We start from the raw sequence: 16810 nt of genomic DNA, 5'->3' as shown, positions 1-16810 counted from the left end.
CAGACATTAAACACGCACACATCTGATCGCATACACTCACACACACCCCACTTCTCCCTGTGCCCACCTGTGGCCGGTCCCAGCAGCTGTGCTGCACGCCGTGCTCCTCTGCCGACACTCACAGATCCGATCGCATACACTCACACACACACATCCGATGGCATACACTCACACACACACATCCGATCGCATACACTCACACACACACAGATCCGATCGCATTGACTCACACACATCCGATCGCATACACGCGCTAACACAATCACAACATCCGGAGATACCACATGCTTCCGGCCATGTGATCCTCCGGCAGGTCCTGGAAGATCACTACACAGTATCGCCGCCGAGAAGCAAGCGATATCACGGGATGTTGTGAGTATGTGGATGTGTGTGTGTGTGTGTGCGCGCGCGTGCCTGCAGGACCTTGATGCGCTCACCTCGTGTGGGGGGCGGAGCCTGGGCGATCGGCCAATCCGTGCGGGGGGAGGAGCCGAGGCGAGCAGCCAATCCGTGCGGGGGGCGGGGCCATGGCGAATCCGTGAAGCCGAGCGGCCAATCCGTGCGGGGGGGGGGCAGGGCCATGGCGAATCCGTGAAGACGAGCGGCCAATCCGTGCGGGGGGGGCGGGGCCATGGCGAGCCCAGCGGCCAATCCGCTGCTTGTCACCGTAAGGACATGGCCAATCCGTGCGAGGGGGGGCGGACCCGAGGCGAGGCGAGCGGCCAATCCGTGCGGGGGGAGGGGCCATGGCGAGGCCAGCAGCCAATCCGCTGTTTGTCACCGTAAGGACATGTCCCGGGACACAATTTTGGAGCAAGACAGACAGACAGACAGACAGAATAAGGCAATTATATATATAGATACGTAGCATGCTGCGACTTTTTTCTTTAGGCCAAATACAGCAGAGGAAAATCTCGGAGATCAGCACTGTCTCACTGAATAACATTGGTGAGCGTGCAATCTGATTTTTTTATCGGATTACACTCGGCGTATTTATACGCAGGTGTGAGCGAACCCTAATGAAAAAAGTCATAGATCCACTATATCTGGTAATAGAAGCCTATAGTCTGTGAATTGTCCCATAGTCAGATGACAGAAGGTTCAGGGGTTCTTCCCAACAGTAAAAAAAAAGGCATCACCCAGCTATAAAAAGTGAATTTCTAAAATGCTCCACCGGAATGAAGTGATGGCTGAGCATGCGCACCACCCCTCTGACAGAAGGATTTGACGACCGCAAACTATTTACGGTACATGTGTAGCCCTTTCAAAGACAAGTCCAGTGATCCCTTTAGATCACTGAGAAATCAGCTTCTGGATTGATATAAAAATGAAGTTGGAGAGTTATTTGTAGATCTTAAGCCTCTATCACTCCAGCTCTATTTCCCACCCAGCGCTGCCTCCTTCTGCCTGACTGACAGATCTTTTGCCTGAAGTCACACAGAATAGAAGTTGTTAGGGGACTTCAGTGTGAACTACGAGGATTAGAAGATGCAACAAAGGCCAGATAGGTTACAAGGAGGTGTCGAGTGGCCGGAGAAATAAGCTAAAACGTAAGTAAAGGAATTTTTTTTAACCTTTTGATGACCATTTATAGTCCAGAAAAGTGGCAGCCAGATTTTGCTGAATCTGTATGGAAGTGAATTACAAACAATCTTCATTTGGTAAATTCATATCTTTGTAAAATTCAGTTCCATTTGAATTTATTTTCTCATCTCTACAGTCCCTGACAGAAGTTCTGTCGCTTATCCATGTTCTGTAAATAAAAGTTTATAACCTGACTTTAAATTCATCATTGGTTTCATAAATTACTCTTTTGAAAGCTGAAACCCTCCCAAAGTTGTTCAGGTTCTGAAAATAAAGTTGCTACAAAGCGGAAATATTGATCATATAATGAACACAGAAAGGTCAGATTTTGGCAAGACAAAAGTTTTGTCGCCCACAGAAAGTAATGTGAAATTCAAACAAATAATTAACTTCTAATACAAAGATATGTTGCATAATATTGGTGAATAAAGTTGTGGTGCTATTAGAGCCATATTTAATATTTTGTGTGACTTCCATGAGCTTGAAGGACTTCATCCATGCGGTTCAACAATGATTCATGCAATTTATTGATGAAGTCATCAGGAATAGCACAGAATGCAGTCTTACATGCCTCCCAGAGTTCATCTAGATTCTTTGGTTTTGTCTTCCAAGCTTCCTCTTTCATCCTACCCCAAACATGCTCAATGATATTCATGTCTGGTGACTGGGCTGGCCAGTTCTTGAGCCCCTTGATCTTCTTTGCCAGGAGGAACTTTGTTGTAGAGATGGATGTATGAGATGGAGCACCATCCTGCTGCAGAATTTGACCCCTTTTATGATTGGGAATGTAAGAGGTAGCTAATACATCTTGATATTTTAGGCTATTGATATTGCCTTCCACCTTGAAATGTTTCGCACACTCCCATACTGAATGTAACCCCCAACCATGATGTTTCCACCACCAAACTTAACTGTTTTCTAGATCCATACGAGCTCCAGTAGGTCTCCTGCAGTATTTGTTGCGGCTGTGGTGTAATTCAACTGAAGATTCATCAGAGAAATTCACCTTCTGCCACTTTTCCAGTGTCCATCTGTTTAGCAGGCTGTGGGATTTGGCAAATGCCACATGTTTTTTTAATTGCCTTTTGTTTAGTGCTGGCTTCTGGGCACTGATTCGACCATGGAGGCCATTTCGAGACAGAATCCTACAAACTGTTCTAGTTGACACAGGGACTTGAGGTGACCAGGCCAGTTGGAGCTCTGCTGCAGTGTTAGAAAGGCTGGCTTTGGATTTTCTAACCAACAAACGTTCCTCCTGAGCAGTTGTCTTGCGGGGTCTGCTGGACCTGGGTTTGTCAAAAACATCTCCAGTCTCTTCAAATATTTTTTTAATTCTTTGTACTTGACACTGAGACACATTAAAGGTGCCAGCCACCTCTGCAGTGGATCTGTTCTTCAGCCTCTTGATAATCAAGGCTTTGGTTGCAGTGTAGATTTTTAGGTATGTTGTCAGAGGTCAAGTTGCAGTTCAACTGAAGATCTGGGGTGCTGGGTTTCCTTTTATACACACCCACTAATTAACCGATCATTTAGGCTGCTTTCACACATCCGGTTTCTGCAATGCGGCACAATCCGGCACTTTGCAGGAAAATCGCAACCGTTTTTTTTTGCTGCCGGTTGCGATTTTCCTGCATAGACTTTAATTAGTGCCGCATTGTGCCGCATGGGCTCCCGTTCGGTCCGGTTTTTGCCGCATGCGGCAGATTTAGCCGATGCGGCGGCCGGATGGAACGTTGCCCAGCACGTTTTTTTCGTGCGGCAAAAAAAAACCGCATCGCGCCGCATTCGGCCGATGCGGCGCATTTTTCAATGCATGCCTATGACGGCCGGATGCGGCGCGATGCGGCAAATACCGCATCCGGCCGCCGCATGCGGTTTTTGCCACTGCGCATGCTCAGTAGCATGCCGCAAGCGGCAAAAACCGGGCGGGCCACATGGGAAAAACTTATGCAAAGGATGAGGTGTTTTCACCGCATCCGTTGCATAGCTTGCACAGCCGGATTGAGCCGCACTGCTCAAACCGGATGTGTGAAAGCAGCCTTAGTGAGCATAGGTGAGGATGTAAACTAGCATTGGGTGCATTATATGACAAGGCGACAAAACTTTCGTCTTGCCAAAATCTGACCTCTCTGTATTCATTAAATGATCAATATTTCAGCTTTGCAGCAACTTTATTTTCATGACCTAAACCAAATTTCGGCTTTAAAAAGAGTAATTTATGAAATCAATGGATGAATTTAAAGTCAAGTTATAAGCTTTCATTTACATAACATGGATAAGCGACATAACTTCTGTCATGGACTGTAGCTGTCAGTCATGGAGGAGGAGGTGACGCTGGGTAGGGAATAGAGCTGGAGTGACAGAGGCTTCAGATCTTCCATAGCTCTTCAGCTAATTTGCATGTCAATCCAGACCTTTGTTTGTCAGTAAAGCTGGCGTCACACACAGCGACAACGACAACGACGTCGCTGTTACGTCACCATTTTCGGTGACGTAACAGCGACCTTGTAAGTCGCTGTTATGATCGCTGCTTAGCTGTCAAACACAGCAGAAGCAGCGATCATAACGTCGCTACATGTGCAGAGAGCAGGGAGCCGCGCTTAGCGCTGGCTCCTTGCTCTCCTAGGTACAGTACACATCGGGTTAATTAACCCGATGTGTGCTGCAGCTACATGTCACAGTGCAGAGAGCAGGGAGCCGCGCGCACTGCTTAGCGCTGGCTCCTTGCTCTCCTTGCTACAGTATACATCGGGTTAATTACACGATGTGTACTGCAGCTACATGTGCAGAGAGCAGGAGCCGGCACTGGCAGCAAGAGCGGAGGCTGATAACGAAGGTAAATATCGGGTAACCAGGGAAAGGGCTTCCCTTGGTTACCCGATGTTTACGCTGGTTACAGCTTACCGCAGCTGCCAGACGCCGGCTCCTGCTCGCTTCATTTCGTCGCTCTCTCGCTGTCACACACAGCGATGTGTGTGTCACAGCGGGAGAGTGACGACCAAAAAATGAAGCTGGACATTCAGCAACGACCGGCGACCTCACAGCAGGGGCCAGGTCGTTGCTGGATGTCACACACAGCGACAGCGACGGGACGTCGCTGCAACGTCACAGAAAATGGTGACGTAGCAGCGACGTCGTTGTCGTTGTCGCTGTGTGTGACGCCAGCTTAACAGAGGAACCTACTGGCCATGTAAAGATAATGCTGGTCTTATCTTTGAAAGAGCTACATGTGCTTACACCTAACCCCGGGGTGAAATCCTAGTGACAAATTCCCTTTAAGATACATTACCGTAATAAATGAACATAAAAATGTTGTAATGCATCTATATTAATTTAAAAAAATTGTGATTAAGGTTAAATGTTTAATTTAAGTTAGTTAATTGATATTTTGCTGCATTAAACCTTGTTAATATTCCTTTCTTTCTTCCCATAGGACACACAAATATCAGTTTTATCCTAGACAGCAATTATGGAAGGTAAGTACATAAAATGTAACATAAGAAGGAATGAAAAAGATCATAATAACATGGTATGTTCTGTGTGAAATTGGGGAAAATATGGAAAAAAAAAGTTCCTGGATCTTTTGCTTAAACCACAACAAAATCAGCTACAAACATTCATAAGGCATGGATAGAACTAAAGCTTCAGTGCTTCGCTTCCTCGGGGGCTTTGCTTTAGGCGTAACACAATGTATGCATTTTGCCCTGGCTGTTCCATTAAGGCTGCTTTCACACTACGTTTATTTAACATGCGTCCTGAACGTTTTTTTGCTGCAAAAGCGGATCCTGCTTTTACAGCAAAAAACGCATGTAAACGCATGTCTTACTTTGCAGGATCCTGTCACTGGATGTTTAGGGGCGGGCATTGGAGTCATGTGATCGGGAGTGAGGGGAACTAAACGTGCCAGACTGGGAGCCGGCATCTGACAGCTGCAGACGCTCGTAACCAAGGTAAACATCGGGCTTGGATACCCGATATTTATCTTGGTTACGAGTGTCTGCAGCTGCTAGGAGCAGGGCTGCCTGCACACGTTACCAACGTAAACATCGGGTAACTAAGAGAAGTGGTTACCCGATATTTACCTTGGTTACGAGTGTCCGCAGCTCTCAGGTGGGAGAGAGGGAGGAGAAGAAGGGGGAAAGACAGAGATAGAGAGGGTGAGGGAGGGAGGAGGAGAGAGAGACAGATCACGCGAGACTGGTTCTGGGCATGCTCAGTACTTTCTGGGCATGCTCAGTACAAAAGCAGGATCCTGTTACAACGCAACTCAACGCATTCTGCTAGGCAGGATCCAGCGCTCATTGAAATACATTGCAGCTCGCGGCGCAATGTGAAGGATCCTGTGAGATGCGTTATTTTGACAAAGGTAAAAAACGCTACAAGTAGCGTTTTTGAAACATGTTAAAATAACGCAAAAGTACGGATCCTGTGTCTAACACACGCAAACGCATGCGAACGCAGGTGGACGCGAGTCCATTGCAAATGCATTGAAGTGAAAACACATTTGCACTGGATCCGTTTTTCCGCTAAAAAAACGTTATGGACGGATGTTAAATAAACGTAGTGTGAAACCAGCCTAAGCAGAGTTGTACCTATGCCATTCTTTCACCTTGCGACAAATACTCAGTCTTTCGGTTCAGTTCCACTTGCATTTTGCACGGACGAGTGCAATCTGATAAAACATCGGATTGCTCTCTCTCTAGTGCAAAACTATGGACAGTGTCCACCTGCGATTGTTTTCTCATGCCACAGCGGCATGCAGAATGAATCGCAGCAGACTGCGTTTGGCAGCGAGTCTCGGCTCATGCAACCCAATACAACTCTATGAGAGCATATGAAACATCGTGTAATCCGAGTACAGTGCGATATACAAAGCTACAGGTAGCAGAGGAGATGGGGAGAAAGTGCTCCCTCCCTCTTCTCCGCAGCTGTTATCCGATCGCAAGATCACATTACAGTCGCATGACCCTCAGCTGACGCTCGCAGCAGAGGGTCATTAGCATATTGCATCTAATGCTCTTGCATTGGAAGTTATACGCAAGTGGAACCGTGCCCTTTACCTTATTTCCGTAAGTAAATGCCCTGGCAAAGAAAGAGTGACTTATTATTACAGCCTCACCCACTTGCTGTGGCTAACCAATTAGGCTGGGGTAACTGACTATATTTTTGGTCCATTTATGATCTGATGTTTTTTTCTTGGGCTGTGTACATGTCCAACTTATTTTCCTTGGACTGAGTCTTTCCGAGGAAAAGAATTGCTGCATGAACGATTTGCCTTTTTAAATCAGATTGTACAAGTGAATGGGTCCTTAAAAAAAATTGGACCACACTCTGATGACATCCAAGTGCAGTTCAATTTTCACGGACTGACACAATGGAGAAGGTAGAGAAATATTTATTTTCTCCCATCTTCTGCACATCCAAGAAAATCAGGTCATACTCAGATCAAACTTAAGGCCGCTTTACATGCTGCGATATTGCTAGGCATATCGCTAGCGTTTGCACCCGCCCCCGTCGTGCGTGCGTCATGGGCAAATCACTGACCGTGGCGAACAATATCGCTAGTCGCATCACACGCACATACCTTCCTAACGACGTCGCTGTGGCCGGCGAACAAACTCTTTTTTAAGGGAGCGGTTCATGCATCGTCACAGTGATGTTACACAGCGGGCCACCAATAGAAGCGGAGGGGTGGAGAGCAGCCGCATTAACGTCATTCCTACCTCTTTGCCAGAGGACGCAGGAACGCTGTTGTTCGTCGTTCTCGGGGTGTCACACGTAGCGATGTGTGTTGCCTCAGAAACGACGAACAACCTGCGTCCAAAATGAGCAACGATATTTGGGAAAGGAACGACGTGTCAACAATCAACGTTTTTTGCCGTTTATCTGATCGTTAGCGGTTGCTCGTATGTGTCACATGCAATGACGTCGCTAACGGCGCCGGATGTGCGTGATGTGCGTCACGAATTCCGTGATCCCAGCGATATCTCGTTAGCGATGTCGTTGCGTGTAACGGGGCCTTTAGGGCCAGGCTAGAGGGAAGCCACTCACCAAGCAGGACCCCCAGAAGACTGAAACCCTTTAACCCCTATACAGGGATTTGGAATTACACAGGGCCCTGGAGATCACTACCTGTGGAAGGCTGCAGTCCGATGAGAGTAGTCGTCAGGCAGGGTCAAACCAGGAATAGCAGAACAAGGACAGAATCGGCAGGCAAGACGTAATCAGAAAACATAGCAGAGGTCAAATCCGGATCGGGCAGCGAGGCACAAAAACAGCAGACAGAAGGGTAGTCAGAAAACACGCAGAAGTCAGCACACAGGAATCACAAAACATAATAGGGCGAACCAGGAGCCAGGAAATCAGAACTATCTCTGGCAGAAGTCAGCAGGCAGGAGGGGAATTAGAAGGGTGTGATGTCTTTCCATTGGCTGTAGCTGAACGCTGGCAACTTCAGCTGGAAGACACACGCCACCCACAGTCAACCAGTGGTACTGCAGATCCCAAGATAACCCAGCCCAGTGGATGATCGGAGCCTGCACGCAACGGTGCCGCTGGCATCGACTCCTCTCCCATCACCAGCACCATCATAGGCAGGAACACGGAATCGCCTGGCGATCGGAGCAGAAGTCGCTGGAGCGGACTCCGGTGGTGACGTAACAAGCATGGGGAGAGCCACAGGTACAGTGGCTGTGGGCACAACATTTTTAGGGGTACAACTTTTCTAAAGAAATATATTTTTTAGCTTTGGTGTGGCTGTGCCAAAGATCCAAGGTGGTTCTACTGTCTGGGGGCCTTGAATTTCCAGGCGAGCACCATTGAACCACATCAATACAGTTGGCTCCTGTGGCACAGCAGAGGTCATCAGCCATAAGCTCCCTGCCCCACTACTCTCTATCCTGTAGACGACAGGATGCTATACAGCTATATCCTACAAAACATTAGCATCCTGGAGCAGGCGGCACAATGACGCTCTCATTCAAACCTATTACACCACACAAAATAACGGAATGTGCAGACATAACTGTGGCATCTTCTTCTCTTGCAGGAGTTTACCAGTTTTGAGCACATATTTTGTGTCTTCGTTGAATAAAATTGCCATGTTCCAGACATATGCAGGTAACACATATACTGTTTTAAATCACTGGGCTCTGCTTGCATTGTTTTTTAAGGTCTGTTATGTATAGCCCTGAATTCTGGAGTAATTCCATACTTGTCAGCAGTCCAGTGGTTGTGCCAAAAACGGGCATGGCTTTTGCAAATCCTACCCAAAAGAAGCTATTTCATGGACATTTCTAGTACACATGAAAATAAAGGTTGCTTTACACGCAGCGACATCGCTAGCGATGTCGCTGGTCAAAGCACCCGCCCCCGCCGGTTGTGCGTCACGGGCAAATCGCTGCCCATGACGCACAACATCGCTAGGACCCGTCACACGTACTTACCTGACTAGCGACGTCGCTGTGGCCGGCAAACCACCTCCTTTCTAAGGGGGCGGTTTGTGCGGTGTCACAGCGACGTCACACGGCAGTCATCCAATAGAAACGGAGGAAAGCAGCCGAAAGAAAGTGACGCCCACCTCGTTGCCGGAGGACGCAGGTATGGTGTTGTTCCTCGTTCCTGAGTTGTCACACATAGCGATGTGTGCTGCCTCAGGAATGACGAACAACCTGCGTCCTGCACCAGCAACGATATTTGGGATTAGAACGACCTGTCAGCAATCAACGATTAGGTAAGTAATTTTATCGTTAGCGGTCGTTTGTACGTTTCACACGCAGCGACGTCGCTAACGAGGCCGGATGTGCGTAACGAATTCCGTTACCCCAACGACATCTCGTTAGCGATGTTGTTGCGTGTAAAGACCCCTTATGCCACTTTGTAATGTATCTTATCAGACAAATCTGCTTCTTTCTCTGCAAGAATTGATCAGTCATTATCAAAATTCTCAATTTTGAGGTTAAAATCTGTATTCAGTGAAGAATTTCCCATTACTGAGATAGGAAATTGCAGTTGGTGTTGATGAGATTCTATGTAGATAGAAGAGGGAGGAGCTCTGCCTCTAGCTCCTCCCTCTGCCTCAAGTTCCTCCCTCCTGTCATCATCATAGAATCTCATCAGCACCAACTGCCATCTCTTATCTCAGTAATGGGAAAGTCTTCACTGAACACAGATTTTACCTCAGAATTTTTTACAATTTTTATAATGACTGATCAATTCTGGCAGAGAAAAAAAGCAAATTTGTCTGATAATATATATTATAAAGTTGCTTGCTTTCATGTGTACTATAGATTTATGAAATAAAAATGAAAACTACAGTTATATGTCAAGTATTCCAGTTTTGGGCTTCAAAACATTGGTAATCATTACATTTTAGGGATGAACAAACCCGAACTATAAAGTTCGGGGTTCGTATCGGACACCTGGTTTCCGGGTCTCGAACTTGAGCACAAACTTTTCCCTTAAGTCTGTGTCCAAGTTCAGAGTTCAGGTGCTGTTCATATGCTAAAAAAGTTTGTTGAAAGGCTGCAGCGTACCCAATCAATGAGCCTTTTGGCATGGGAAAAATGTCTTTATGCTGCAGTGAACAATAATAGTAAAAAGAAATGAGGTGGGATCCCCCTATTTTTGATAACCAGCCAAAGTAAATCAGACAGCTGGAGGCTGGTATTATCAGGCTGGGAAGGTCCATGGTTACTGGGCTCTTCCCAGCCCTGAAATAGCTGTCCGCAGCCGCCAAAGAAGTGGCGCATTCATTAGATGCTCCAATTTTGGTGCTTTGCCTGGCATAGTGGCAATTGGTGTAATACTATTAGGGTTGATGTTAGCTTGGAAATGACTGCTGACATCAAATCCAGGGGATAGTAATGGAGAGGCATCTATCGGACACCCCCATTACTAACCCTTTAAATGCAGAGTTAAAAAACACAAACACACAGGAAAAAAAGAGTTTACTTGAATAAAAACTTCAATTTAAAAGAAATCCTGTAAGTTCCAATGTAATGCAAAGGAGTAATGATCCATGACGTCCATCAGATCCTATGGAGCTTTGTTCAGAACGTTCTCAGAACAAGGCCCAACTCACTCGCAGTCAGCGGTAGGTACGGAATTTCTCAAAACCGTGGGAAATTTCAGGTCTGCTGCTGATCGACACCTCTATTTTTGATAACTAGGCAATGCAAAGCAGACAGCTCAGGTTGCAGTCCATAGCTTAAATAAACAAAGCCGCAATTGTGGAATCATATATGCGGCAATCTTGTGACCGCACAAGCACGTCCTTAAAATACAGACTAATGAACCAAGGAGAGAAAAGGACTCGGCGTGCCAAAGAACAGAATCATAGCTTATCAAAATCACAACCATGGATAATGCATATAAAAATCATCTTTATTATAAGATCAGATAAAAGTCAGGTTGGATTATCATTATATATAAATATAGTTCAGTACAAAAAATATATATATGTATAAAGATCACAGAGTGAACGAGGACAGGAAAAAGCAGCACATTATCCCAGGCATGGAAAGTAGGCTGGTCATTATATCCCTCATGGGATGCCAAAGTAACTCACATAACAGTTGGAGCAATGTCCCATGGGGGAGGCAAAGTAGACTAGGCTAATTAGATAAATGAAGGGTGGAGTATATCACATCCATGTAAATGGAGACTCCATATACCAAATCATATGTTTAAGGACTGAAAACGCCCCAAAAAGACACAAGGGTATTAACCGGAGTATATCACAAATACATCCCACAAGCCCAGTCACACTTACCCATATGTCAAATCACCCCAGCCAGATCGCAGAGTTGTGTGCCCCTACGCGTCTCGCCAAAAGCTTCATAAGGGGGAAGTATAAAGAAAAAAGTGCCAGTAAGGAGTGTATAGCCAGGTGAGGTTTATAAATCAAATCGCCAAAGCTGATAGGTGAATCCAGCTGTCAATCACGCCTAGATCACGGCATGCATGCTCATGTCACCGCCCCCTCCCGCATCACTTCCGGATCACCAGCTAATAGGTGAGTCAGAGTGTCACTTGTGTCCAGATGACAGTGTGGAGCCCCGCAAACGCTGTGTCGGTGCATTACCTTCAGGGACTCCACGCAGCTGGATCTGGTCACAGGTAGGGAACCTTCTTCTTTTATTGTCGTGACGCCACTCTCAGTATTGCGGTCAGCGGGGACCGCCACTGCAGATTAAGGGATGCCTGGGGCTGATGGTGGGTGCAGTCAGTATATTAGCCCCCTGAGAGTGAGGCAAGCCCCAGGCCCCGGTGTATGTGTGTGGGACCACAGGTCGCAGAATGACTCAAACACAGTCCAAGAAGTCTTTCAACGTGTTTACTCACTGTTTGGAGGTCACGGTGAGATGCCCGGGCGACACTGTGATAACCAGGTTGAACCAGGAATTCCAGGAGGCCGTTCTGAGGGTAGCTGTCCACTCGCCTTCCTTGCACTCTTTCTGTTTTAGGAGGATCCTTTGCTTGAAGCGTGGTAGGACCCCTCCAGGGAAGCTGTTACCACCCTGCTCCCCTTTGTCTGGCTCGTCTGCCGGCAGCGTGGCCTTGGTGGGATGGCTTCTGGCCCTGTCCCCTTATGGGCCTGGTGATTGCTGCTTGGCTCAAGCTCTGTGTAGTCGTGGTGAGGGCATGAAGTACCCCCCCACCTGTAGGTTAAGCAGCTCTGGATGATCTGCTGCCTGTACTGGGGATCTAGTTCCCCTTGTGTGCTCGGATACCGGGATCTCCGTACTCAGCCACCCTTCTCTCTGGATGGTTTTCAGGCCGACCCACGGTACTCCTTTCTCCCCCGCTTTCAGCTACTGCACTCCTCAGGACCTGTCTGACACGAGAGCTCCTCTGCTCCCTTCCACACACTTCAACTTCTTCCTCTCCACTCCCCTCTTTTTCTCTCTCTCTGCCCTGCTTCCTAGCAACTAGCCCCTGAACACACCCCTAGCTGGTCCCCTCTGGTGATGTGGGAGGCCTGATCACTATATGTTTGTGTGTGCGCCTCATCCTGGCCTTTGGAGATTACCTGGAAGCATTGCTCCCGCATGGGTGCAATACTCTGTGGTGCCTGACCAGGTCAGGGGCGCCACAACGGCGCGCGTGTTCAAGTCTCCGCCCCCGCCCGCATCACTTCCGGCTCTCCAGCGGTGACGTAAGTAGTCAGCGTTGCGGAGGCCATCGGGATCGGGCGCAGGGAGGGGATAATGGAAGCGCGCGCACGGGACAACAATACGTCACATAAATGAAAGGGGAGTGGGTAGATGCATACATCTTTGCGTAATCAACTCCTCCAACAGTCATTTAGTGACAGCGGAGATAGAACCGGGGGTGAGCAAAGATGTATTATGATACGGGGCTAAGAGTATGACACGTCTCAGTGTGAAATTACAAAAATGTAAATAAAGTCTAGTAAAAGAGACTTGTCAGGAACAATACAGATGACATTGAGGACAATAGGAAGTGACAGCAATGCATATATCTGTGTACAAATATGTCAATATCAAACAACGAGTTGTTACTATATCACCATTAATCCCCCCATAATACAAATATACAGTTCACACATGCATGCAAAACATGTTCCGTAGTCAAAACGGCCAATATTATCTCTTGTAGGTACATGGGGGTAGCCAGATGATCGTTCTGTGGAAACAGGCTTGATTTGAATCATAACTGGATTGATTTTACACCAAAAACGCCTCACTAGTGGCAAATGAAAGGTTAATGGAACCTATGAATAATCCAAAAAGAAAAATCAATTAAAATAGTGCACATTACAACAAACAAGAAAAACATGAAGGGAAAGGGTCATTAAAAGCACCATATACTAGGTAGAAAGAATCATCATTATCTGATTGTAAACGAAAGACTAGGTCAGATGAAATCATATTACATTTTTCCAGATAAGGAACACATAGGGGCCGAGTGCGAGCGGCAGTGGGTCTCTATAAAAAAGGTGAGAAGCTAAGCTTCTCGTTCAATCCATGAGGGGAGACTGTATCTAATCTCACTATCCACTCGCACTCGCGTCTTGCCAGTGCCCTCTTGTAATCGCCACCTCGTATCCCCAGATGTACAACATCGATCCCCATAAACCTCAACTCATCGGGATTACACTTATGATGAATTTTAAAATGGCGAGGTATGGTCTTGAGGAGATGGATGTTTGTTTCCTCCTAACCGCAAAACTAGGCTCTGGTGGAATAAGGCCTTTCTCGAAAGATATCTGGAGAGGGGCCTTATTCCAAGAGGTCTCAGAGTCAGGGTCTTTCCTTCCTACATCGTAGAAGACGATGATTTTAAGAAAAAATGGGAGGATTTTTCCAATTCCTGCTCCAGGGGCCATATGGGCCTTTTAATACAGGCCAATCTTAAATCTCTCTCTGAGATTGAAGTAGAAATTAATAATATACAAGAACAACTTACCGGCTTACTGTCAGGGGAGGCCATGTCTAAGCTGATGGAGGAACTCGACAAAGAGTACCAAAAATGGGAAAAAGAAATCATTGCCGCAAAAACAAAGAAATACAAGAGGGACCTGAATGATTCTAAGAGCGGCATGGTGTATAGGTGGAAGTCCTTTGGTCAAACTAGGAAGAGACAAAACTCCAAGTCGCGCTCTATGTCTTTCTCATCATTATCGTCCATGGAGGAGGGAGTACAAAGACGTGCCGACCCCTATACATCTTTCGGTGGTTTGATTGGATCATCCAAGAAACAATCTAACCAGGGTGGTGTAAAACATTAACCTTTCATTTGCCACTAGTGAGGCGTTTTTGGTGTAAAATCAATCCAGTTATGATTCAAATCAAGCCTGTTTCCACAGAACGATCATCTGGCTACCCCCATGTACCTAGAAGAGATAATATTGGCCATTTTGACTACGGAGCATGTTTTGCATGCATGTGTGAACTGTATATTTGTATTATGGGGGGATTAATGGTGATATAGTAACAACTCGTTGTTTGATATTGACATATTTGTACACAGATATATGCATTGCTGTCACTTCCTATTGTCCTCAATGTCATCTGTATTGTTCCTGACAAGTCTCTTTTACTAGACTTTATTTACATTTTTGTAATTTCACACTGAGACGTGTCATACTCTTAGCCCCGTATCATAATACATCTTTGCTCACCCCCGGTTCTATCTCCGCTGTCACTAAATGACTGTTGGAGGAGTTGATTACGCAAAGATGTATGCGTCTACCCACTCCCCTTTCATTTATGTGACGTATTGTTGTCCCGTGCGCGCGCCTCCATTCTCCCCTCCCTGCGCCCGATCCCGATGGCCTCCGCAACGCTGACTACTTACGTCACCGCTGGAGAGCCGGAAGTGATGCGGGCGGGGGCGGAGACTTCAACATGCGCGCCGTCATCTGGACACAAGTGACACTCTGACTCACCTATTAGCTGGTGAGCCGGAAGTGATGCGGGAGGGGGCGGTGACATGAGCATGCATGCCGTGATCTAGGCGTGATTGACAGCTGGATTCACCTATCAGCTTTGGCGATTTGATTTATAAACCTCACCTGGCTATACACTCCTTACTGGCACTTTTTTCTTTATACTTCCCCCTTATGAAGCTTTAGGCGAGACGCGTAGGGGCACACAACTCTGCGATCTGGCTGGGGTGATTTGACATATGGGTAAGTGTGACTGGGCTTGTGGGATGTATTTGTGATATACTCCGGTTAATACCCTTGTGTCTTTTTGGGGCGTTTTCAGTCCTTAAACATATGATTTGGTATATGGAGTCTCCATTTACATGGATGTGATATACTCCACCCTTCATTTATCTAATTAGCCTAGTCTACTTTGCCTCCCCCATGGGACATTGCTCCAACTGTTATGTGAGTTACTTTGGCATCCCATGAGGGATATAATGACCAGCCTACTTTCCATGCCTGGGATAATGTGCTGCTTTTTCCTGTCCTCGTTCACTCTGTGATCTTTATACATATATATATTTTTTGTACTGAACTATATTTATATATAATGATAATCCAACCTGACTTTTATCTGATCTTATAATAAAGATGATTTTTATATGCATTATCCATGGTTGTGATTTTGATTAGCTATGATTCTGTTCTTTGGCACGCCGAGTCCTTTTCTCTCCTTGGTGCAGTCCATAGCTGCCTGCTTTACCAGTGCTGGTTATTAAAAATAGGGGAGACTCCATGTCCTTTTTGTATTAACTCCTTATCCACATTTTTTTGCAGGGCCATTGCCCCCTTTTGCAGCCACCTAAACCTTACTGCAACCATTTTATAGTACCAATGTTCTGGTTCCCATTGTTTTACATGAGGTTCGGGGTCTGAAATCAATTTTGGGTGAAATCTGGGTCCTGAACCGAACTTTTAACTAAAGACCAGCCGAACCTAGTGAACCTGAACTTCCACTGGTCCGCTCATCCCTATTCAAGTTACCAACAAAAAAAACTACTGCACCACATTTATTATGGTGAGGGGAGTGTCCTTGATAGGTCTGGTTTACTGGAAATGGGTGTGGCTAAAACTGCAAAACCAACATCTTGTAAGAACGTTGATATTTAAAATTTAAATTTTGAAATTTGAAACTGAAATGAAAATATGGCATTATTTTTTAGAGATTACCGGGATTTTCCCCTCTGCTGGGGGTATAATAGGAGGCACAATAATCACAATAACCGGGCAGTTTTTTGATGAAACGGACGCTCCAGCTAAAGTCCTTATAGGAGGTAAGTGAATTTTGGGTTTATTGTGGTAGTTTTAAATTAACCTGCTTGTTGACAGTTTCAAGGTAGCAACAGGTGATTTTTTTTTTGGATAACTGACAATGTAAGTGAAAAAAAAATGAGTTTAATGATGTTTACATTTTGTTCAATTTGTTTTATTGTCCTAGTGAAAATAGTCTTAATTGCTTTTTTAGTACTAAATTGTATCTAGTACAGCTCTGTAGCTGTAAACCAATGTGTCTCCATGGTAACAGACAACCAACAAACCCTGAATAGTCTGCTATGCCAGTAAAACACTCTTCTAGCTTCTACTTTTTGTTAATGTACCAAAAGTATGCACGTAAGAAGTAATGAACAGATTACATATACTTTGTAATTGTCGCGGGCGGAGGAGGGGACGCAGCGCTCTCCCTACTGCTCGGGTCTGGCCGCCGCTGCCGCTGCGGCCTGCTGCTGCTCGGTGGCTCGAGCGATGGGCCGGATCCCGGGGACTCGAGCG

The 16810-nt window shown here is 46.1% G+C and overlaps 1 protein-coding gene across 2 annotated transcripts in view; it reads left to right on the top strand.

Moving 5' to 3' along the window:
- Window positions 1–16810, top strand: part of PKHD1L1 (PKHD1 like 1) — a 278999-nt gene that overhangs the window by 41500 nt on the left and 220689 nt on the right. For both annotated transcript variants that reach the window (XM_075352949.1, XM_075352950.1), the window contains exons 10-12: window positions 5018–5060; window positions 8633–8703; window positions 16204–16314. In XM_075352949.1, coding sequence (XP_075209064.1) covers window positions 5018–5060; window positions 8633–8703; window positions 16204–16314 — 225 coding nt within the window. The remainder of the gene's footprint in view (window positions 1–5017; window positions 5061–8632; window positions 8704–16203; window positions 16315–16810) is intronic.

Source organism: Anomaloglossus baeobatrachus, chromosome 6 (assembly GCF_048569485.1).
Source record: "Anomaloglossus baeobatrachus isolate aAnoBae1 chromosome 6, aAnoBae1.hap1, whole genome shotgun sequence".
Lineage (NCBI taxonomy): Eukaryota > Metazoa > Chordata > Amphibia > Anura > Aromobatidae > Anomaloglossus > Anomaloglossus baeobatrachus.
The sequence above is the reverse complement of the archived record's forward strand: the minus strand, read 5'-3'. Positions and strand labels throughout refer to the sequence as shown.